The following is a 24,906-nucleotide window of genomic DNA, read 5'->3' on the forward strand; positions in this document are numbered from 1 at the left end:
TCTACAAGCAACTCGAAAGAATTTCGTGTTATCTGAGTAACCCAATTAGGTAATTAATTAATTTATTATCATATGTTCCTATCATGGATTTTATTATTTTTAATTTATTTATAATTTTTATTTAAAAGAGTATTCCAATGGTTTTTATGATAAGTAAGTGTTGACATATCATATTTATGAAATAAAATAATAGAACGTATGGATTTTAATTAAAATAAAAATGATTAAAAAAGATTTATATCAGCCTCGTACCCGTTCTGTTGCACAATACGTTCGACTGCATGTTGTCTGTCATTTTAAAGATAAAGGTTCAAAGGTTAAATAACGACATGTTTATTATGTATTATTTATTTCAAACAACAACTACATTCGTTATTTTATCACCATATAGTGGCAATTACAGCTAGAAACATCGAACGTCCCACCGGAAGATCGATTAAATGTGAAAATTACTACGTTATAAGTAGGTATATGAAATTAAAATGGGAAGGATTCTAAGCTATAACATTAAAGCAAACAAAGTTCAAATAGAAGAGTTAAACAGCAAGAGATTCTGTAACAGTTCTAGAAGGAAGGGAACAGACGAGACATATTGTACGAACGCTTTATAAATATTGTGTTGCCTCTAAATATAGTTAATCACAAATATAAATTAACACCTATTTCTCTAAAATTAATAATATTACGTTACATAAATTATTTTAGGTACTACTTCAATGTTTACACACATGGGTTGTTGCTCGGAGTGCGATATTTTTATACTTTAAAAAATACAACAATAATTTTTGGTATTAATTGTTCTAATATAAGACTGTTCGAATGCATAACAAACTGTAAGGTCGGATACACACTCATCCGCTATCGATGAGATTTAGTTATCTACACATCAAGACATCTACACTTGTTAAAGTGCATATTGCCAGAGGCCGCTTCTCATTCGTATGAACAAAAAATGAACTATGATTCTATTATTATGACTGTATATATACACCATGAGAGCTTACAAAAAATTAAACTGTGCACCCGACTAATACAAGGCCTTTTACCCGGTAGAACAAAGGCACTATATTTTCTAAGGCCAAGCACTCAGTTCTTTGCCGTCAGTGCGCGGCTCCGGGCCTAGCCGAGTTCACTGCGGTGAAGAGTTTAGGTCACGAAGGCGAAGGTGATCGGCAAGAGGGTGTGGCTGTTCCCGCTTGACATCCGGCCATTTAACTACCACATTGGTGTTAGACGGTGGGAGCGTGACTGGTGGCTCAACCAGGACAGGCAATCCACCTTCTCTCTCCGGTAAAACGTGTCCAATGAGCGCCCCCACGCGGCGATAAGCTGACGGAAGCTGTGACTGTTGCATTTCTCTTTGCAAAACTCGAAGCCCGGTCCCCATGTGTGTGACAACGATTACTGGCGCATCTGGTACTATATCATTAAGGGCACGCATTAAAACTGGGGCTGAAGTCTGAGCTGCCACGCAGGTTGAAACGCCGCTGACACGTGCATTTAGATTCTCCAATAAAGCTACTAACTCGTACAGGCGCTCATCGCAGAGAACAGGGTTCCCTGAAAGGTAAAACTGAAACTGATAATTGTTCGTATATACGTGTAAAAAAAAACACAATTGAAAGTAAAAATATACTGAAATACATAATTTCAAATCGCTATTATTAAAAGTTCACACAAGCACATATTAATTTTATTTTTAAATTCGCATAAGCACAATATATAAATTTCATTTTACAAAATCGCTATGGCGGAACAATATTTATAATATTTCATAACAACATAAAACAATTTTGCTTACGTATTAAATATATCTGTAAAACCAAAGCACTGCGTGAACTAACCTTGAAGATAAATTTTCAAAATACTGGGAACTCCATTAATTGTACATCTCGATTTCGACACAACTTCATAGTTAACAGACTGAATTTCATTATAAGAAAGATCTGCGATACAGAGCGATGGAAAGCCGTGGAAATCCTTATCCAAAGTTGTTACATTATTGTGATGAGCAATGAGTTCTTCAAGTGACGGTAAAAATGCCTGAAAAGTGTATATAGTCTCTTAGTATTTTTAAAAAAGAAGTAGGGCTTGAGCATAGAATGAAAATCGCAAAGCGCGCAAGCATAACAATGAAAATTAACAGTCACCGGTATAGTAAACAAACCTTTGAGGTATCCGCCATTGTCGTTATATGATTGTAAGACACATCAAGTAATCTAAGGTCTTCTAAACCAATGAGATCATCAGACGATATTTTTTGTAATTGGTTATGACTTAAATTAAGTCTCAAGAGCCCTCGTAAGCCCATTAAAGCACCGCCTAAATTAAGTATGTGATTATGATTCAACCGCAATTCCATTACGCGTGTTTCAACGTCCACCAAATTCTGAAAAGTCACGCATTACAAGGATTGCACAACAATTTATAAATATAATTATATGAAATACAAAATTAAACAATATATATAGTTAGGTACCTCTATACTGCCGGAAATTTTTGTTATTTTATTATGAGAAAGGTCAATAACGGCTAATCCCCTTAAGCCTTTGATTTCTTGTAAAGAAAATTCAGTAAGAAAATTGTGAGTCAAGTTCAGATATCGAAGTGATCTTAAGGCTCTTAAGGAGCCATTTAAAGATCTTAACTGATTATAGCCGATATCTAAATCTGCTAACATTTCTGCTTCAGAAAACTCATCTTCAGCTAGCTATAAAAAACAATTTCAGATTGGTCTGAGGAAATCCATAAATTATTTTATAAGAATACGACCTGATAACATATTCAATTACTTACTGATTCAATCTTATTGAAAGATAAACTTATTGTCTTTAATCTTCTCGATTTTTGTAAAGCACCATCAAGTGACTTTATATTGTTATCGTAAAAGTACAAAGACTCCAGGGACGGCATTTGTCGAAGATCTTTTGGTAAGTTCGTAAGCTCGTTGTGTGCAGCGTGTATGAGAACAATCTTTTTAGCCTTCTGTATGACATTATAAGAAAATTATAGAAAATAAAAAACATGTTTCTGTTCAAGAACAAATATAAAACTTATTTATTTTCACTTACCACAGGAAGTTCGTTATCAATGGACTTTAAATGATTAGCGTTTATAAATATCCAATCCAAACTATCTAAATCACGCAGAGCTCCGTTTAAAGAGTTTAGTTTGTTGACACCAAGATGAGCGTGCTTTAACCGTTTAGGTATTGCATGTCTTTCAATCTTTGATATCTGATTATCAGCAACAAGCAAGTGTTCCACTTCTTGAATGTCCTTTAAATAACAAAACATAATCAAAACTTGGATTACATACAATCAATCAACATTGTGTAATTTGTTAATATATAGACATATACTAGATTAATAACTATAGTATATTATAATCTCACTTTAAAATCTTCTTCCGTCAACTTAGTTATCTTGTTCCTGCATAAGTCGACTGTCTTGACATGAGGAAGATGTCTGAGAACATGTCGCGGCATCTCAGACAACGAATTATCGGCCAAGCTGAAGTAGTCAACTAGATCCAACTTAGTAAATGCACTTTCTTTTAATTCACTGAAACAAAGTAGAAAAAATATATTATTGCATTATATGTTAACATTTGTTTTCCTTTCATGTGTGGAGTATATAAAGCGTTAATGTATTTTTATATTTGAGGCGATCGTAGTAAAAAGATAAAGGTATTATTGAAAATAATCACAAACACTATAGTAAGTCATTGACAATCGCAGTTATCAGGCAAACGAAGGGTAAAAATAAATCTCGTTCATATAAAAAAAATTATCATGAAATGTGTTACAAAAAAATAAAATATCGAATTATCGTTTTAGATGCTACAGGGCTTTCACAGTAAAACAATAAATGTAATCTTTTGTTATTTTTACCAGTCCATGTTATCTCAACAATAATTATTTTTATAATAATTTTACTAAAATATATCTCGTAATTAATGTTTTCCTCAACGAATCCATTGTTACACTATAAAGCGAAAAAAAAATTGTGGACATACTGAGTTATTGTATACAATTGAATTTATATAAAAGATACGATTAAATACAAGTACGTATACAGAAGTATTGATAGGAACTTTTTTTCAGGTACAATACTATTATATGACTTTTATATATATTGTGTTTATGAGAAGAGCTTTAAAAAGGACAGATTTAATTTTTTTAACCACTTTAGATTTAACATTTTTTAAATCTCAACTAATTATATTACTTTAATAAACGACACAACTTTACTTGTACAGCAGCTCGGGGCCAGAATCCAGACTGGATATGGCAAATAGCTACACCAGGTCAAAATCACCTCATAAATTACATTTATATCTTCTTAAAAAATATCCAAACTATCTGATCTGTCGAACATGTGAACCCGAACTTAGCGTGAAAGCTCCTCTCAATAAGTTATAATCATCAAGCACAAATTCACATTCTTCCCAAATACGTAAAAACTCCTAAATTAAATTAGACTTATAAAATACTCCCTTATTTTCTATTCTTTGAGCTTCTCTATAAGTTAACTTCCGTCTTTATATGTCTCGTTTTAAAGTTTTATATTATATTAAAGTTAAGTTAGTCTATCTTAATAATAACTAATACTATTCATAATCTGTTCTTATATGTGGATTGTGATCCAAGAAGTAGAGGGGGGATACCGGAGAAGTAGAGCATAAGAGGTGGATCAAAGAGGTGAAATTGTGAAGCTAACAAAATGTTTCCTGAAAATGACACCATATCATAGTGGCCCTGATATGGGAAGCAATTGTATTAAAAACATAGTTTTTGTCTATTTCATGTAAAGTAACAACACTGGTCTGGTTTTCAACCAATGACACTGTTCGATGTGCATACGTCTTAGATTCATTTATTTATAACATAAGGAAGATAGTCCAAAGAGGTGGCCTTTCGAACTAAGAACTCTTTTCCTAATCAGACTATGTTTTTAAACACACTGTAATTCCAAAGAGATTAAATTAATTAAATGACACAAGCGATAAATGTTGAATAGTTACAACAAATACTCTTGTATATTCTAAGTTTATGTTAAGCTGCGAAGCAAATGTACGTCTTTCACAGACGTAATTAACATCGTTAAACTAAATAAGCTGGGAAAGCGTCGTATATTGACATAACAATGAGATAAGGCGGGTTGAAGGACAGACGATTTTGTATATGAAACATCGACTCCGTCAAAATTGAAAACTATTTTTAAATGATATATTTATACAACCTTATCATTTTCTGATTTAAATTTTGCATAGATTGGGTACGAAAAAGTTGTCAAAATTTTGTGATGCTTCATGTGATTGGTTATGAAAGCGCAATAACGTGTTCGAACTGTTGTTATACGGTGAAATTTACTTTACAATGAGTTTTATTCAGCACATAAAATATATTGTTATTTAAAAAATACGAAATAATATGGAAAATCATTCTCATTTCATTTTATTTATAAACATATAAAAGAAAAAGTGAAGAAAACAATAGAAACAAACTTTCTGTGTATATTGTTTACAAAATTACTATATTTCGCAAAAAAACGTTATACAAAATCTAATAATACATTATTTAGCACATTCTCTACCGATTTCAAAAGAAATGAATCATGACTATAATAGGTACGTACAAATATTTACAGTATATCAGAATTACAAACAAAATGTTGTTTTGTCTAATATAGTAAATAGATGATCTCGAACATTGCCGTCCACTACTAAACTAAATTCATTCTTTATTCAATTTCTATTTATCTTCAACGATAAATATATAAAATAACGATAAAATTAAATAAAATGCGACCAGTTAGTAACGAAAAATTCTTTAAAGTAATTTGACTATTTCACACTGTCATATCAATCTGACGAGTGTTAGTCAGAGATCCAGGTGCAGGCAGTATTTAAGAATTTAGAGTGTATAAGTCAGTAAACACAAATGAGAGGTCAACGAGCCGGGGGTTATCAGTTAAAGGGGCGGCGCCAAACGGTCGCATGGTTCGTAACTAACATTATGTTTGTAAGTACAAAAATTCGCGGAAATGATGTTTTTACACTGAGCTTCTATAATGCTCACTATAACACTTTATCTCATTTGAGATAACAGGAATTTTTTTTATACCTACCTCAATCTTAAATTATATGTAATAAATCACGGACACATATTCCACAACCGTAGATATATGGAATTATTTTCGAATTATTGATGACCTAATATTTTAAAAAATCGTTTCAGAGCTTGGATGTCGCTCTTATATCAGCAAAATCCATGGTTTACAAAAGGAATATGGGGAATACCTGAATCTATGTTAAGGCTGTTTCCTCATACTGGCCAAATATTTGCATTCGGATATGCCTTCAGAGTATGATTTTGCTGAAATGGAACGGAATTCCTCAATGATAAGTGTTACAAGGATGGCGATAAGATATTTCCATGTAAATAATGAAGCGATTGAACGATTAGCCATCCAAGATTTAATAAATTTGAAGTAATAACTGTTAATACATATTTATATTTATATTTATAGTAATGGTATATTAAATTTTGTATTTTTTTAGCAGATTTTTAGCTTGCATCCAATAGCTGTTTTTGTTTTTTTTATTAAGTTCTGGCACATTTATTTCGCTGTGAATGTATTTAAAATAAACTTATCTTTATTCTATGTTTAAATATCTCAGCCTTGACCTTATATTACTCCTAAGCTGTCATTTTAAATTTAAACAAAAGCGTTCGAGTAATAAAAATAGATAGATAGAAATCTTTGTGATCTGAACTTTTTTAATTTTTATTTAAATACGAAGCTGACATACATTAAAATTACATACAATTTCTTACTTTATATTATACCTCTAAAAAATACAAATATCATACCAAAAAAATGGTGCTGAACTTTGTAGATCATGAAATATATATTATTTTGTTTTATTTCAAAATCATTGTACTGATTGAAACATCTGGAATATAAAGTAGGAGGAATAATTGGATTTTTTTTTTAACAAAAAAATAGAATAATAGAGACAAATACAAATATAAATAAATATATATATATATATATATATATATATATATTTGTATTTGTACGTCTACGCCTAATATATCTTGCATCTGGTTTATAATCTTTTACATCGTTTAAAAAAATATAAAGCCGGTTTCCAAAACTAAGGCCAAAACCTCCTCTTCATTTCTTCATTTGACCTTTTTTTTTAAGTTAGAAATCAAATGAAAGTAACACGTTGCCATATCAAGTTAAAAAACAAGGGAACTTAAGACACTACTTTCTTGTTTCAATACTAAATGTCTTTCCTTGATTTCTTAGTAAAAACGACAAGTACAATAGTATACAGATGCTATGTTATGCTTTTTGGGGTACTCCGCCCTTATGAATTCAGGTCATCTCTAATATAATGTCTTTCGATAAATTTGTATATCCTTTTTTTTCTGCATTATCAGTTTACGCGCATTTAAGCACTTTCAGATTTAAAATATTGGAATGAGACTGCTATATAGAGATGTACTCAAGTTAGTTTTTTAATAATAATAATCTTCCTTGTAGTCAATCTGTAGTTGTTCTATGTGATATTACATGTTTTTTCGGGTGTAAAAGGGGAAGGCTGGTATGGACGAGGGTATCATTTCTTTAATTTCTGTTACAGTGGTATACGACGATGCAAATTATTACGTCTTATCGACATCGATATGTTTTAGTGTCAATCCAAAAACTTCATCATTGATCCAAGTTTTTTTTTAAATTATTAATTTACCCTTGTTACTTTAAAACCAAAAACATTACACAACAAAAATTGTTGCAGCAACAATCAAAGAATTTCTAAGCCCAATGAGCATAACATTTTAAAAAATAATATTTTTTTCTTACGTCAGATACGCCAACGTTTCAATTAACCGTCGAATGAAACCTTATTTGCAGTAAAACTCACGTGTTGTTACATTCTTCAAAATAGTTAAATAACATTTTCAAAATGTTCTTTTAAACCTAAAATATATTTTTTCTGAGAAGTATATCAGCTTTTTGTTATCATTTGCTGGAAAATTAACAATTTAGGAGAAACGAACGATATGATTGTCATCCTTGTATATTGCTGATAGGGTGAATAAAATCCAAGTTTAATAAAAAACAAATATTAAAGTCAAGACTAATTTTTTAAATCCAGCCAGTTAATTTTTCATCCATAAGATGGCATTTCATAATAAAACAAAAGTAGGAAAGCTGTCATTAAAAAAAATTACCTATAATACGACAAAGGAGGATAACCTCGAAATCAAAATTACATCTAGTACCTGTTTGGTATATACATAGGTATTTAATAGTAATTATGTTATTATTTTATATTATATTCACAGAATTGAAACATAAGTAACAATATCCTTATAATTATTTCTAATTGCTTTTAAACGCTTTATAAAAGAGATATTCTTCTTTATTTAATTTAAATATAAGTTATTAAGATAATAATTATATTAGAATAAAACTTTGGTAGAGTTAATTTGTACTGAAGGTATTACTTAAGTGGATCCAAAAATAAATGATGAATTATTTTATATTTTCGTTTAGAGCCCAATAAACATGATACGTCTTGCCAATAAATTGCCCTTGGATTGAAGTATTAGTAACTAGTAAGTATTCATCATTATCAACTTTCTTAAAATTCAAAGTAAATAACGATCTTGCAGGACAAATGTCGCAAATAATATTAGGACGTGTTTGTAATTTTGCAATACATTTAAGAGTATTGTTTCACAAGATAGACTTTAATATTTAGTAAATATAATATTATTATTAGTCTCGTGACGTAGTTATATTTATTTAACTAGCATCTGAGATTTTGGATACCGTTTTTTTTTTTATGGTTATAGAATTAAATTTTAAAAATTGAATACAAAGAGATTATGGAGCAAGTAGCATTGGTCGGGTCGAACGATTCATAATTGTCGTTCTGGCTGGGCCAAAGGGTAATTAAATTACAAAACGGGACCAATTATATGACGAGCTAGGCTCGTTTCAACCGGCGTGATTCTGAGACAACCAATATAAAAAAAACAACAGCGATGGAAATGTTTTGTGTTAGAATAATAGTAATCGTAGATTGTATTATATGGTATAGCTATATGATTTATACTTTTATCAACAACTTAAGAGCATACTGACAAATTTTATTACATTAAATACACGTGATAACGAATAAAATTCAAACCCAATTTTTTTTCAACTGTTTTTGAAAGATTTAAAACGTATTCAAATGTAAATGAATGATCAAAATAAATCAATTGAAACGTATATCTATAATTCTTTTGTATACGACGATTTGGAGATTTAAAATTATTGAAAGGTATATATAGGTATTCCAGTTACAGTATTGCGGTCGAACTATCTCTCCTCTATTCAAAGCTTTTAGCAAATATTTTATCGAAATCACTATGAAATAGCGATGCCATCTATTATTCCCTCTAATGAATTAATTGAACAATAATTATGCACTATATTTGTTTAACAAACACTGATTTGAAATAGAATTCACCGGGAGAACTATATTATAGATTTACTCTTGACCTATTTTAACGTATCACACACTCGACAACTAATGTAAACTTTTGTGTTTTGAGACCAACTTTAGAATTGCTATTATGTGTTTAATTATGTAATAAATATTTTTGCATATATATTTTATAATTTTTTGTTATGATCCCGTTGTGTAATGTTATATGTGTATTTATGAATAATTTTGCTTTATTTAAACATTATACCTTTTCATTGGGTCATTAATTTGAGATATAAAATATTATCGTGTGTCGTTTTACTTTAAAACCATTTACATTTTTAAATAATCCGATAAAATTAAAAATAGAATCAGTGTAAGGTACAAATTTCTTCCTCACTAAGTATATTTATATGAATTGTCCACTATCTATATATGTCAGGGAAAATAACATGACTGTGTACCAATTCGATAAACATTCAAAAATAAACAAAAAACAATAAATACTTATAAAATTAAAGAGATTTTTTTTGTTTGGTAGAACTAATCTGAGACTTTTCTAGTTCGAATATTATTTATAATACAACCCTTTTTTTAGGAAGACTAGTATATTAAAGTCCATGATACTGTGAAAAGGTGAAATACTGATGAAAATTTTATGAAAAAGGGATATTTATTTAAACATGTTAGAAAGCACAAAAAATACTACACAAGTGTAGTTTACTGAGTGTACGTAATAAGACTATAAGACTTGCTAATTTTATCCGACGTAAAGTTTCTCTTTTACCCATTACAGTATAATGTATCTAAAAGAACCTAATTGTACTTAGCCCGTAGAGATTCCGTTTCTTCCATCTTTCACGTCGAAGGTCGCGTGAAAAACCTACCGTAGAAAATAAGACCTTGATATATATATATATATATATATATATTTAAATATTCCAAACTAATAAATATAAACTCAACTATGTATATCTCCTAGACATACATTGCGACCCGGTTATATTACATTATCCCAATCTTACTACTTAGGTAAATTTAATTTTTATGTAAGTTTCATTTCTTAGAACTGTTGCGAAAATTCATTCATTTAGTAAATTTTTGTAAATTTAAGTAAATTACTTGTGTTCCTGTACATTATTCTCTACGACCGAGTTTGAATGCAATATCTGTGTCTAAACAAAAACCTTTTTTTTTTTAATTATGTGCTTGGATTTATACTACTAAAGTCTACAATAATAGGAAGATGAATATAAGATGATAAAACCTTGTTTATAATAACATTTTATAACCTCTAACACTAAGCTATTTATACTAATAGGTACATAGACGGTATACTTGCAAACAATAATAACAAATTCTATTTTAAATAAATATATAAATAAGTGTGCTACATTACGTTGAACAAGCATTTCGATACAAGGAATTCAAAAGAAAAATTATGAAATCCCATATCCAGAAGTTTACGTCAAATACTTTGTGATCGTAAAAAAATATGTAAATAATATATAATAAGGCAGATTTATATATTTTTAACTTTCTATTCTAAACAAATTTAAAACACCTCTTTTAATACTACTAATTTCGACGTATCTTATTTTACTGGTTTCTTAATAATGAAAAACAAAAAAATTAAGTATTCCCTTTCAATAGCTATCGTACAATTTAAATAAGGTTTTAATACAGGTAAACGCAAGTAATTAATACAAAATACAATAACATTAAATTTAAAAACTATTGAACGACCAACAAAGTTCCTATCACGTGTGTTACGGTATTGTAAGCTTAACAAAATGTATATCGCTGTAAAAATGAACCTTTCTGGTGTTTAATTGTAAATAAATGCAAGCTGGCACCGAACCATACTTATATTTCTTATTATATAACCATACTTATATACATTTATATATAATGTGTCTTAAAGATACATTAAAATCATTTTCAAAGCTGCAAACATTAATATTACCCGCAACGTATTTAGTTCGTAAAACGCATTACCTTGTATTTATTTTAAGTCAAGTAGAAATTATGTCAGTAAGCGTTAATGCTTAAAATTTATTACTTTTTTTATTTTAATATATGTATAGACCAGTGTGCATAGCGGACTTCCTTTGAATGTTTTCAACGTCCATCGTTTTTAAGTTGACTTCAACCACTTTTACTAAGGGTTCCTATTATATGGCCAACTTAAGCATCCATCTTTTCAGAACTAAAGAATGGAAATCTAATGTAATTAAAAATTTATCTTTTCATCATAAAAATACATACTGAGAGTTTTAAGATTTTATTTCAATATATTGGTGCAAAACCTTATATATATTTTTTTATCTTACAATTATATAATTTCTTCAAGTTCTTTACACTTATAATAAGATATAAATAACTTAAAAAGAGATTTTACTCTTGATTAAAAGGATTAAGTCATTTGTCAAATAACAACGACAAACAAGGACCACTGTAATTTGTTAGTATACCCATTACTGAGTAAATATAGTGAATACACGACCAATATGATATCATTCAATTTTACTGCTTTAGAAGCGACCTGAGATAACCCGGTGAACTATCGCATTGCGTCTCCTAGATCTGATCCCTATACGCAAGTGGAATTTATACCATTTTAAATAGATAATTTATAACCACGAGTTACCGTTAATTGTTTAATTTGCTTATAATATTTTTATGAACTCTGAAATGAGTCGGACAGATAAGTATTTTCCGTGAGTCATTATTTCTCAGAAATTAGGATCGATTAAATTAAAGAGCAATTTAAACTATCGTTGCTGGCAAGCGATACCTAGGAAAATCAATTGCTGTCGACGATTGTAACGACAGCTCGAGGACCTCTTAATGTATTTCTTTAAAAACAGAAAACATCAAAAAATACGGACTGTCATGTCATTGGACCTGTTGTGATTGGTTCGCTTTTGATACTTATGTTTACTTGTACATTAATAATCATTTTAAAGCTGATAAGCTACATCGTTTTAATAATAAAGCCATTCCGAAGGGATATTTTACAAAATTGTTTCAACTGTATATGGGGAAATTATAATAATGTATTGTTTTTTTATAGGATCGTTTTGAATCCCCGAGAGGGTACCGCCCACACTTTGATAACGAACCGATCTGCATCGTTGTCGTTGCTGTTATCATAGACCTGTTGTATCTTTTTCAACTCACGCACTGTTTTGATCTTATAATATCACGTCTCGTTTTATTGTCCTCTTTACACAACAAAGAACTTTCACAATACGATAGTCAATTTTAGCTTGATATCGTAGCAGACTTAAAATCGACTTGCCTTAAGTTGTCGAAGTTGAGTTTGAGCTTCGTGATAGAGAGTCCAAGCTCCCGAAAACTGTGGTCAGCGAAATCGGGTAGCTCCGAATTCGATATATCGAGACCGATTTTGGTCTCGGGACTGAACTTGTTGGTGAGGGCCTTCGCGATATCCTCATAGGTGCTGATACGTTGACAGATGACAAGGATGGCACCGGTACCAATATCCTCGCGTCTGCATGTACATGGTGAAATTTCTCTTCTCATAGCGCAGTGAAGACTAGCTCCGGCACCAAGGTGGCCGGCAAACGCGCAAAGCAGGGCAGCGGCGATCACGAGCGCGGACATCGTGTGAGCCGTTCGGGCCGAGTCGCGCTACTGCGGTTTGCCGATGCGCGCGCGCTGTCCGCTTTAACACTTACAGGCACCCGCGCCCACCGCTCGCCTCAACCACGCACCCTGTATCATCTGTGCATGCCTTACCTTTAGAAATCAACATATCATATCATTATTAACGTATTATAATATATGTATGTATAATCAAATAAATTACATTCCGTCATGTACAAATGACCTAAAATTATTAAATCTTAACAACATAGAATAGAATGTTTAATACGGCTAGCAACTACATTCAAGTTAAATCCTTGATTTATCTAAATAAACCGATGTTTTTATGGAAAATTATGTTTTATTAAATTGTCGTTATAACTAAGAATCAAAGAACCTTTTAATAATTTTATAAGAGGAAATAAACATGACGCTGAAGTTTTTGCGTCGCGAATAATAGAGACTTTAAAAGAAAGGTCCAAAGAGCACTTCCGATTACTAGCTAAAATAATATCTTGCACCTCCCAGGTAAATCGATAACAAAGGACCAGTATGTAATTTGTATAACTAAATGAGTAGAATGTCCAAATGTCATAACTATTTTCATAAAACGGTTCTTTATAATTGTATGTAAGAGGAGATTGCGATAACTATTAATTGAAATAGATGTACAAATTAAACATAATTTGCACTCAAATTTGCCAAATTTAAAATCCAAAAGATATTACTTTATAAACGCCTTTTCGAATATTCAAGCAATAACTTATCAACTGTGAAACAAAAGGTCAATTATATTTTGGCTTTCAGTTGCTTGTAAGTATTTTTTTTTTATTTCGACTGGATAGTGCTTGACTGACATTCACCCATTGGAAGATGCAAATGAAGTCGCAGGTGGTGAACACACTATCAGAGTATCGATCTATTCACCCATTTTTTGAACACACCCAAATTATTAATGAAGATAAAACAGACGGAAGTAAATTGTCCCTTGTTGCGCGCATAAATAAGGTGGGTGCGTGTCGCTTCGTCGGTTTAGAGGAAGATCTATAACGAAAGATTGGTAACGAAAATTCACAAGATTGATATCGTCCCATTCGGAGATTGGCTGAAGTGTGAAATTAAGACGCTTTATCATTGCCTCTTTTTCTAACTGTAATTGATACCGACTGGCCGTATGATTGGGTTCATACCGCTCCACAACTGTGCTGTCATCTGCGAAACCAAACAGCCGGTAAAAGAAGTTGCGGAAAGGACAGACCCCTGAGGCACCCCAGTGTGGATCACCATTGGCTCAGATGAGCTGTCATTAACAACTACTCGAAGTTTACGATCACTCAGAAAAGTCAGAAATCCAGATAACTAGACCAGGGAATATGGCATAATTGGAAAGCTTATCAAGAAGACTATCATGCCAGACCCTGTCAAAAGCTTTCGAGATGTCGAGTGAAAATGCAAGAGCTTCAACGTTATTTTCTAGAGCTCTCCTCCCTTAAAGTGTGGCGTGTACCAGAAGCTCCCCAGTTGATCGATTTTGGCGAAACCATTAGTGTCGGCCACTGAGGAAATCATTGTCTTCTATGTATGTTATGAGACGTCCATTCAATATATGTTACATAATGTTACAAATTATGAAGGTAATTGAAATTGAAGATAATAATAAGCGGGATCTATACGGCCTCCTTTCTTCTTTGACTATGCGAGTCATTAAAGAGAGACAATACAATCGTGTCAAAATAGGAGACAACTCAGGTGCACATGTTTTAGTACGATGTCTGAAACACCATAGGGGCCACTAGCTTTATTCAAGTAAAGACTAAGCAGAGTTTTCAGTAGCTAATTGTTAGTAATGCGTATCTTTGTTATAAAGAAACTGAAATCAGGTAGGCGACGTGGTGTGTGATTGCTATTATAAGTCCTTTACTTTTGGACGAAAATAGAAGCGAGAAGTGTTGCTTTCTCCGTTGCCGTATGAGTTAAAGTATTATCAGGTTTAGACAGAAGAGGTAGTGGCGACTGACCGAAATTTATCTCGACCACTTTGGCTAGAGAGGAAAAAGCTCTACTGCTGGAAGATTGAGCAGAGAGTTTCACGATATAATGATTTATACGATCAAGACAAGACTTCTTTGACTCTCTTGTGCAGGACTTAGTAGCTTAGCTAAAGGAAATAAAATCCGGCGTTTCGGGTTCCGAGCACCTACCCATGACAAATAAGCCAAATACTTATGTGATATGGCTAAAGCCTTATCACATTTGGCTGTGAACTACCTGTGGGTGAGACTTGTCATCAATGGGTACATCGGTGCAGGTAATAAAATATTCCATGGCTTGACGTATCACATCAGCTATAACAACCGTGCATGTCGACGGATCTCCTGTATAGAAACAAACCTGTCACCTAGGGTAACACGCAAAGAAATGTCACATCTCCTCTCGCATGTCAAAATCTTCACGAAAGTTCATTTGTGAAACGCTTCAGAAAATTGTGTCGTTGAACTTGGTGAAAGTTATAATTGAATTCTACTTCAATTATTTCCTTTCAGTTTATAATTTTCCGACTAAAGGAAGTTTTTATTTAAAACGTAAAACAAAACTGACTATCATACAATTGCGTATAATTCGTCATCTGTGAGTCCAATAAAACATAAAAAATATTATGTATTAGTTCCATTACAAAAATTAATAATTAATTGGAAAAAGCACTTGTTTATCTAACAGTTAATCTATTGACGTCAATTAGTTATAGTTAGACTACAGGTTATATCCCGAGAAAAAGTTCGTTTTGAAAATATGGTGCTAGATCATTACAAATTTAATAAGGCAAGCCCCAGTTATGTTTTTATATGGGCATAGTCCAGCCATAAATTCTGTTACACATGAAAGTTATTTTTTGTTAATGAAGTAATGTAATGTTATAAAATTTTATACCTACATATTTGTTAAAGTCTCAGCAAAAATTAAAAAACCTTTTATTCGAAAAAGCCACCTTTAGCTTTGATACAGGTCTTTAATGTGTTTGGCCATTAATTGCGTATTGTTACCACGTGAAACTTAGCCATTACTTGCTTAAAGATTTTTTAAGAGATTCAAGGTTGCTGTGTCATTTAAAACAGGCCATGTCCTCTAAAACCGACCACAACTTAAAGTGTAAAGGGTTGAGGTCTGGGTTAAATGAGGCCAAACTTTAGCCCTTATAAAGTACGGAACGTTGGGTCAAGCCAAGCTTGGGAAGTGCCTTGCGACTAGGTGCAAAGTCCTGCTGGGCAATCCGCTGTATATTTTCAAAAAGTGTATCACTGAGAGTTTTCACAACATCATCCAAGACATTGATTCGCTTTGGCTGAATTACTCACTTCTTTTCGCAAAAAAAAAATATTTTTTGACTCCTTGATAAAACACGTCCCACCCAACCAATCACTAAAGAGGGATGATGACCATTTCGTACCTTTCCGGCCATTTGGGCAGCTTCTTCAGAACTGTGTAGCTTGTAATTTATCATTTTGCAAATTGAATCGAATCATTAAAAAAAATTCAGCTATAAAAAAGACATTTTTGTGCCTTACAACTGCGATCGCGAAATAAAGCATTTTGAGCGATCTACTCTCCAATTGTAAATATGATAAGCATCGAGCTTCAGTTCTTGGTTTATAATCCAGGAAAGAGTCCCAGCGAGAATCTTCTTTTCTCGCTATAAGATTTATTGCTTCCCAATGAGATTTTTGAGGGTTTTAGCTTTAAGAGCATTATCAGCCATAGTAATTCTGACAGCACAAGGCCGTCCCCCCTCTTTTCTCGTCTTCAACAGACGAACTGTAGTTGTATCTGTTGATAGTGCGGTATACGCACATACGGTTGATATCAAGCTTTTGAAGTGTCTGGAGTACGATCGACAGACCCATACCCACTTTGTGCATGGCGATCACTGCAATACTATTTTCCTTAACACCCCATTACATTTTGTTATTTAATAATGAATACAGAAAAATATGTGACATGGCACAAAATCTAAAAATATATACATGTTCCAAATTCAAAATAATCAGAAATTAAAAATAATGTTGTATATAATATATATTTATATACAAAAGAGAGCACAAAAGATAATATAACACATGAATGATTTTTGTAAACCCACGTAATTATGGTACAAAGACGTGAGTAATTCTTAAGATGTTTTTTTTTTAATAAAGCGAAAAGAAAATAGTTTTAAATCAAGCATCTATTAAGAAAATGTGTATAGTAAATTGTTTAAAAAATATATAGTCGAAAAGAATGGGAATTTTATGTGGAAATTAAAGGGCTAACTACCTTTTATAGATGTGGGTTTTGAACGCATAGTCGCAGAGGAAGCTTTGAATCTTTTTACTGTTAACAAATGTATCTTTTCTATTTTGTTGTAATTGCTATTAAAAATTTAATTTAAATTTAAATTAAGAACTAAGGCAAACACTAATCACTAGGCGCCTACACTTACATATTCATAAAACTTTTACAAACATATTTGCTTAAATTACTCAAGCGGTTGGAGAACCTTATATTTTTATAAATATGAAAGCGCAAAGCAGCGATCATATAATTTAACTAAAATTAAAGGGCCCAAAGACAGTTCTGAGGTTTGATACAGTTTTTTGAGTTATGCAAATTTTATTTTTACCTTTGATATAGAATTTAAAAAATATTTTTTTTTTAGAAACAGTAAATTTATGGGTATTACTCTTATAATTAATTTAGCTATGTATTATATATATGCTTTCGGCATTTTTGGTAATTTATAATATATATATATCTATATACGAGGGAACTTGAGATAAAGATTTATTAATAGTGCGTTATTAGTTACGAATTTTGAATGTATATTATTACTCTTAAATTTGTTACCACATTACGTTAAAATATAGTTCCCTATAAAAAGCATATCCCTCGAATAACAGAATTGACATTATCCTATATATATATTTCTTTGTGTTATTAAATAACTGATATGTGTTCTTAAATTTTTAAATAACCATTTCTCATCTTTACTTTTCTCTACACATACACAATCTCAGGATGATGGGATTTGTTAATAAAACGTTAGACAGCTACAAAGTCACTTTCGCATTAAAAATTTATGGTAAGATTAGAGTATTTTCTCATAGACATGTCAGCGTTGTTTTAAAGATCCTTTTACTATGAACTTTATTTTGTTGAACATTAAAAATACGATTTTGTGAATTATCAGTGAGATAATTAATTATATGAAACAATCTATTGTTTGCCAAATTTACTCCTGACTCCTGAGTTTTAGGTATGTTGACCTCTGTTGTTCTATAACATTGTATTAAATTAGTGTATACGATTATATTATGTATTATAATGTTGATTCACACCAAATATTTAAAAAGAATCTCACGTTTGAAGTTTTCTAACTTTGTATTGTCTTTCATAGCACTACAGACGAACTTATAGGGTCTCATTGTTATTTATTCGATATAAAAAGACGTTTTTTTATTAAAGGTGGTTAAAATTATTAATATAAAATAACAATTCTCCGATTTTTTTGATATGTAAAAATAAAATAAATTTATTTTTACATATCAATTGTGTACAATTTTTTAATTGTACACAATTATCAAAAATAACTTTTAAACATTTTTGTTTATAAAACTTCATAGCCCCAAAAAAAGACTGTTTATTGAAACATTATATATTGGTATTCACCTACCAACTTTTGCCATCAATCCTCAAAAGTAAGTCCCTTTCATATAACCTAACATCCTTTGTATAATATTTATTACTTTTCTCACTCAAACGGATGCAATGCCCGATCGATGGTTGCCATGGTTACATGCAATTAATTTTCCGAGAAATCCGCTTACAATAAATTGAATATTCTACCGAAGTTTTTCTCAGTCCATTAGCGATTGAAAACTACAACATTATGTATTTAAAATTATCTACACGTGCAGCAGCTCACCCATTTACTAGAATTTCAATTAGTAGTTGTACAAATTGTAATGAACCAAAATGTACTCGATTCGATTAAACTACGATACTAAATGGAATAGGAATAGATTGAATATAAATTACATGTAAGTTTCATGTAGTGAACCTGGATTTGGTAAATTAAATAAAATATAATTGCTTAGAAAATATGTGAGGACTCTACGTTATTATCAGAGGTAAAGATACCATTAAATGTTTATATGACAGACGAAACCTCGTAGCATTAAATGGATGCACCGTGCAGATGCCGTGTCCATCCCCATGCAGAGAGAGGAGCTTCAACAGTGCTTGGGACTTGCAACCAAGGTGTAGGCTTAAATTTAAAAAGAACCTTCTAGCGCAGCCTTCGAAGTACGTTCCAAAAATGAATGATATTAATTCTGGACAGGCCCAAGTCTTTTAGTAGATGGTAGAGAAATTTAGCCGTTATACCTCTCGCTCCCACTTCTACCGCGTACAAATCCACGACGAACGTGTTTCCAGTGAGTTCGTTAGTGTGCTCGCAATATTTATTGACCTTGATGGCATGGACTTGGGGATGTTGGTATCCCAAGGAACCGTAAGTTCTATTATCATGAAGTGCTTTAAAATTCGCGGATACATAAATATGTCTAGTCTGGAGGCCGAAGCACAAATATCATTTGGTATTTTGTATTGTTTCTCATACGTATCCGTCATTATAGCCCAATTCCAAACCGCTTTAAGAATAGAGCAAGGCTTGGCGTTTGATTTTATAGCCCTAGTGCCTTCTCTCCCAAAATCTACTGGTCATTCGTTTGAAGTTATTTCCCTTTGTACTCTGGCTACCGAAAGACTAACCGCTTCACGTATGATTTCCAGAACCCTATGATTTCCTTACGGGTTGTAAGGTAATAGCGGTCAGTACTCGCGTCAATCAGTCAGTCAGTATCAGCAAATACTTAGCATTTCCAACTGCCTTTCTGCAGGTATAGCAAGTTTTTTCGGTACCTTTACCTCATCTTCCTAAATTACTGTGATCAGGGTGAGTCATTTAGAACGTATTGAGATAAAATTTTTGCAATTTAATTTTTTTTAATTTGGATATATATACGGAATTTTGCCAAACTTTTGGTCACAATAGGTTGTTGAGTGATGCGGATAAAAAAAAACTTGAATTTTGCGGTTTGCCTTCTACTGCTCATACCTACAATATTGATTTATACTTAAGAGGTGAATTTATAAAAATCTTCTTTTTATATCAGCATCCGGCTGTAGAAAATAAAATATATTCTCATTGAAATATATCCTATTAATGTGTATATTACATATTACAATTGCATAAAAAATTTCTATTACATATAACTAAATATATAATGTAAATGTCTTAAATTTTCGTACATATCAATACTGATAAAAAAAATTTATAGTCTGTTTGTAATTTCTAAATAACAAACAGCTTTTCAACAAACGCATATTAAAGTATATATGTTTTTAAATACGATACCTACATCAAAAATGTTTTATCTGTCTATCTATCCGTTTGTTCCGCCTAATCTCTAAAGCGGCTGTAACAAGTTTGACTGAAATTTCATTACGTACGTACATTTGTAAATACGCAAGTACATAACCTAAACTTACCTATTTTTAAAACGACCCTAAAAAGGGAAAAGTTTTCAGTTTCACTATCTATTCTATATAATATACCTTTCACTATTTCACTTAAAGGCATATTTTCAAAAATTTTTTTTTTAATCAAAAGAGTAATGACCTGAGGTACTTCCATTGATACTAAGACAGGATACAAGAATCCTGGAAGAATCGAAGGAAACCTCATTAGGACAATAATGCCTCTCTCAAAGGCAGACTTAATTTCCGGACAAATCCGCAGACAAAAGCTAATCAATAAAATAAGAAAGTAGATATGTAATTACAGATGGTCCACCAACACTACTGAAATAACGCATCTCATATTGAAAGATTTGTGTGCTCTGAAAAACCAAGGCTAATGATATAGTTGTTGGAATCACAGCAAACTCCCGTATCCATTATCTACGCCAGCCATAACATACCTTCAATTTTATGCACGGCAACAAAAACTAGGGATTGAAAAACTTCTACTTCTTTTGTTCTTTCTCATACCAGCTGGGCGGTTAGTTTTCCTATGACCATTTTGACTTAGCTATGAGTTTATCTTATTATTCCCCTATTCAAAGCAAACTATTAAATCTCAAATCGTTAGTAACGTCTACGAACATTTTTATACATCTATTAGTCGTAATGTCGACTTTCGATAGCATAATTTATTTATTTTAAAACCCATATAGAAATATATTAGTAATTTTACTAAGCGGTGACAATGTACGTAAATGTAAACAGATATATAATAAATAAAACACGTCTCTTTTTTATCAAATTGATTATGTCACAAAAACAGAAAGCCATGACTCAAAAGATTTCTATAATTAAAAATAAAATTAATATCAGTAGAACAGAAATGTTAAGAAGTGGATAATTTTTTTTTTATGAAATTCCCGTTTTCTTCTCATTAATTCATCACAGCTTTTATATAATTTTAAATTAGTTTAGTACAAACTTAATAACACATTACTTAAAAAACTTCATAGTTTCTGATGATGTATGACAACAGTGGTATCGTACTTGATATTTCAACCTATTTACATATGTAAAAATATTTAGCTACAGCGAAATAGTTTTTATCGTTCAGTAATTAATTACTACAAAGAAAAAATAATGTCTATAAAATATCACGGCTTACTTTTCACTTAAATGCAGGTTAAAACATAAAGCAATGCTTATAATTTGTACCACAATGACATTTAATTGTCAAATTCCTGACTCCCATGATATTACAATTCTTTTATAATTTAGGTACTGTGTTGTCAAGATATTATTATTCCGATAATTTATATTAAATACATTTCCATAGCGAGAACGTTGAACTCGATGTCGTAATATAAGTATACAATAGCCATAAAAATCAGCAAACTTAATTAAATTTTATGTATAGTTATTTATAAAAAAAAAAAAATTATCTACATAATATTTCACTCTCAAACGATACTAACTCCGACGTGTTTGATTTTTTTTAAATTAGCATATATTTCGACACGATGTTAAAGTTATATCAGATAAAAGATAATAGTCTTAGGTTTTTATTTAAAAACATTTACTCATTAAATATCTTAGGACGTTTGTCAATTTTTTTTTAAATTCTCTAGCATTCTTCAAGTTCGAAATAGGAATAAGAATATCATTAACCGCTGTCACTTTCTACAAAGGATATTCGGATATTAAAATGGACAAACAGGGTTATATATGATGTAATCAGTAAGAAACTTTTTAAAATATAAATAAAAATATTAGCGTTGAAAAAAATTGTAAACTAATACGTGTTTTTTTACTTTAATATTAATAGTCATTCTATTGATTGTATTTTAAATGAAAGAAACTTGCTTAAAAAAATAAAAAAACATGAAATATAACATATGAAAATGGCTTTCATTATGTTAATAAAGCTGATTATTTAAATGAAACAAATTAATTTTATATAAATCCATTCTCGCCAAAGTCTCATATCTCATTAAAGCTGTTTATTGTGGGTAAATGCTTTTGAAACTTTGAAAATGAATTTGCACGTTAATGCATACAACACAGTTAGTTTAGGGTGGTTCGGTGTGTTCGAGTCAGGCGGCGTGGACGCCACCCACACTTTACTCCCCCCTATAAAAGCTTAATCGGCTTTCAACAGCCAGTTTGAAATGTGTGTGTGCAGGAAAGGCTTACCCTTTTACAAATCCATAGCTCTCGATTCTCCCCTTTTAACTCAATAAAACCACAGTTCCTAATGCCTATTAAAAACTACGTAATTATATTATGAATTTTTCAAATATCAATTATTATTTTCCTGTCTTTAATCCAAATACGAAAAAGAAGCAAAACACAGTAATTGGAATTATCAATCCGATATTGTTAGAAACAGGTCCATGTCTAAAGTATATATTTGATATTCATCTAGTGGCTTATAAATTAAATAATTCTCCGAAATAAACACTATTTAATTGTTAGCCCTTTTCACACAAATATTAACAGGAAATATCCACCGGTGACATTACGTGTCAGTACATGACATTTAAATACACATTTCATTTCCATACATAGCTTCTCTTAAGTTTACCTCATTGTAATTAGGTGGGAACCAAATTAAACTGGTAAAACTATGCTGCTTATGATAAGAATTACTTTGTTTATTAAACAACAATTTATATTTAAAGCTAGTTAATGAATCTAACCAAGAATTTGTAATAACGAAGGAAGAATAACATTTTCATTTATACATCACGAATGTTTTTTACGTTAGATAGAGCTCACATTAACGAAAATAATAAAATCATTCTAGAAGTCATTTACAAACATACATATTAAATTAACGTTATTTCCAATAATATCAAATAATTAGTTTAAAATATGTCAATTATATGTCACAACCTTGACCAAGCTTCATTAATTGTTTTATTCCTTCTGATCACGTCTGCAATATGGAGTTAGTTTTGCATATTTTGGAGGTAGCGAATTTTATATAAAAAAAAATTACATCGCTGACTATAAAAATGGTTTCTCCGTTAACTCATGTCCAACTCTTTGTCCACCCGGACACTAAACTTGTTTCGCAGATCAATTATAAGGACCATTGCTTTATTAAATTAAAGGTATACACATCTGCCGTAGCTATTTTCTGTCACCAAAACCGGTTATTTTACGACAAAAATTTCGAATGAAGTTCTCAAGGTTTAGTATTGAAAATATTTCTTATTAAAGGTGTTTATCCTTTATATAAAAACAAATGAAAACAGAAACACACATAAAATGTTCAGGTTATTTTTTTTTTATTACAATCTCAACAAAAGAAAATAAATAAAACTAGAATTAAAGAAAGTTGAGACATCATTGTAAATATAGCTGCAATAAGGTTGCGTATGGACCTATTCGAAATTACTCACTCGCCTTATAAAATATTGTAATATAACCATTTAAAGTTTTATTGAATAGTGGAAAAAACCAGACACTTTATTAGCTAGCTATGATATGACGGGATATAATGCCAAGTGCCAACATGTAGATAATATCATAACATGTTTCGATATCCGTCAAATGGCAAATGAATCCAATTATATAAACTCCTTTGGATAGAATTGTTTCGCACCTATAAATCTGTTTAGGAAGAATTCTGAATAGAACTATAATTGTATCACCATTAGCTGTAAATAATGGCGTCTGTTATAAAATATTTTGTGATTTAATTATAACAGGAACTATGAAAATATACATCAATTTACTATTTACATATTAACGAATTAAATATTGTTACTTAATAAAGGCTAACAGTATACGCCTAAACCAAAGCTAATCAGATATATAAACGTCGAGGATAAAAGTCCAGTGAATGCAATGGGAAAATTGAAACTCAAATTCAATGTCGTCTGATCCAGACTTCCATTAATTAAAATGGATATATTTCGCTTTGATCGAATATGGGATTATAGCGGAGCTCATATCAGTTCCATTTTCAATATCAAAGGGAATCTGCGGTGTACATTCGTTTTGATACCCGAATCTCTGATAAATTAATAACCTGTGTATATATACGTCAAATTTTGTCTGGTTTGGATTTTTTATCAAATGATTATTCGTTTTATTAAGGCAACTGCTACGAATGACGAGTTTTATCGAGTTAGCTGCTTATATGGTAAATATTTCTGCAGTATTTAAATATGCATAATATATTAGATGATGCAGGAAATAACCGGTCTGTTATACTTCAAATTAAAAAAA

General features: G+C 31.1%; 1 protein-coding gene across 1 annotated transcript; it reads right to left on the bottom strand.

Annotated features, from left to right (window-relative positions):
* Positions 1 to 332: 332 nt before the first annotated feature.
* On the bottom strand, positions 333 to 13,177 carry LOC116777556 (insulin-like growth factor-binding protein complex acid labile subunit). The gene is made up of 8 exons (XM_032671175.2): positions 12,803 to 13,177; positions 3,395 to 3,563; positions 3,072 to 3,278; positions 2,797 to 2,985; positions 2,480 to 2,710; positions 2,168 to 2,389; positions 1,845 to 2,043; positions 333 to 1,560 (listed from the first exon to the last, which is right to left on the bottom strand). The coding sequence occupies exons 1-8, from the start codon at positions 13,126 to 13,128 to the stop codon at positions 1,130 to 1,132; spliced, it is 1,974 nt and encodes a 657-aa protein (XP_032527066.1). The 5' UTR covers positions 13,129 to 13,177; the 3' UTR covers positions 333 to 1,129.
* Positions 13,178 to 24,906: the final 11,729 nt, after the last annotated feature.

This window comes from Danaus plexippus, chromosome Z, assembly GCF_018135715.1.
Source record: "Danaus plexippus chromosome Z, MEX_DaPlex, whole genome shotgun sequence".
NCBI classification, from domain to species: Eukaryota; Metazoa; Arthropoda; class Insecta; order Lepidoptera; family Nymphalidae; genus Danaus; species Danaus plexippus.

Excerpts from the sequence above, each read along its gene's own strand:
- LOC116777556 (XM_032671175.2), bottom strand. The coding sequence starts at position 13,128 with ATGTCCGCGCTCGTGATCGCCGCTGCCCTGCTTTGCGCGTTTGCCGGC. Across the intron at positions 3,279-3,394 it reads TGACGGAAGAAGATTTTAAA|GACATTCAAGAAGTGGAACA; the intron begins GTGAGATTATAA and ends TGTTATTTAAAG. Across the intron at positions 2,390-2,479 it reads AAATTTCCGGCAGTATAGAG|AATTTGGTGGACGTTGAAAC; the intron begins GTACCTAACTAT and ends GTGACTTTTCAG.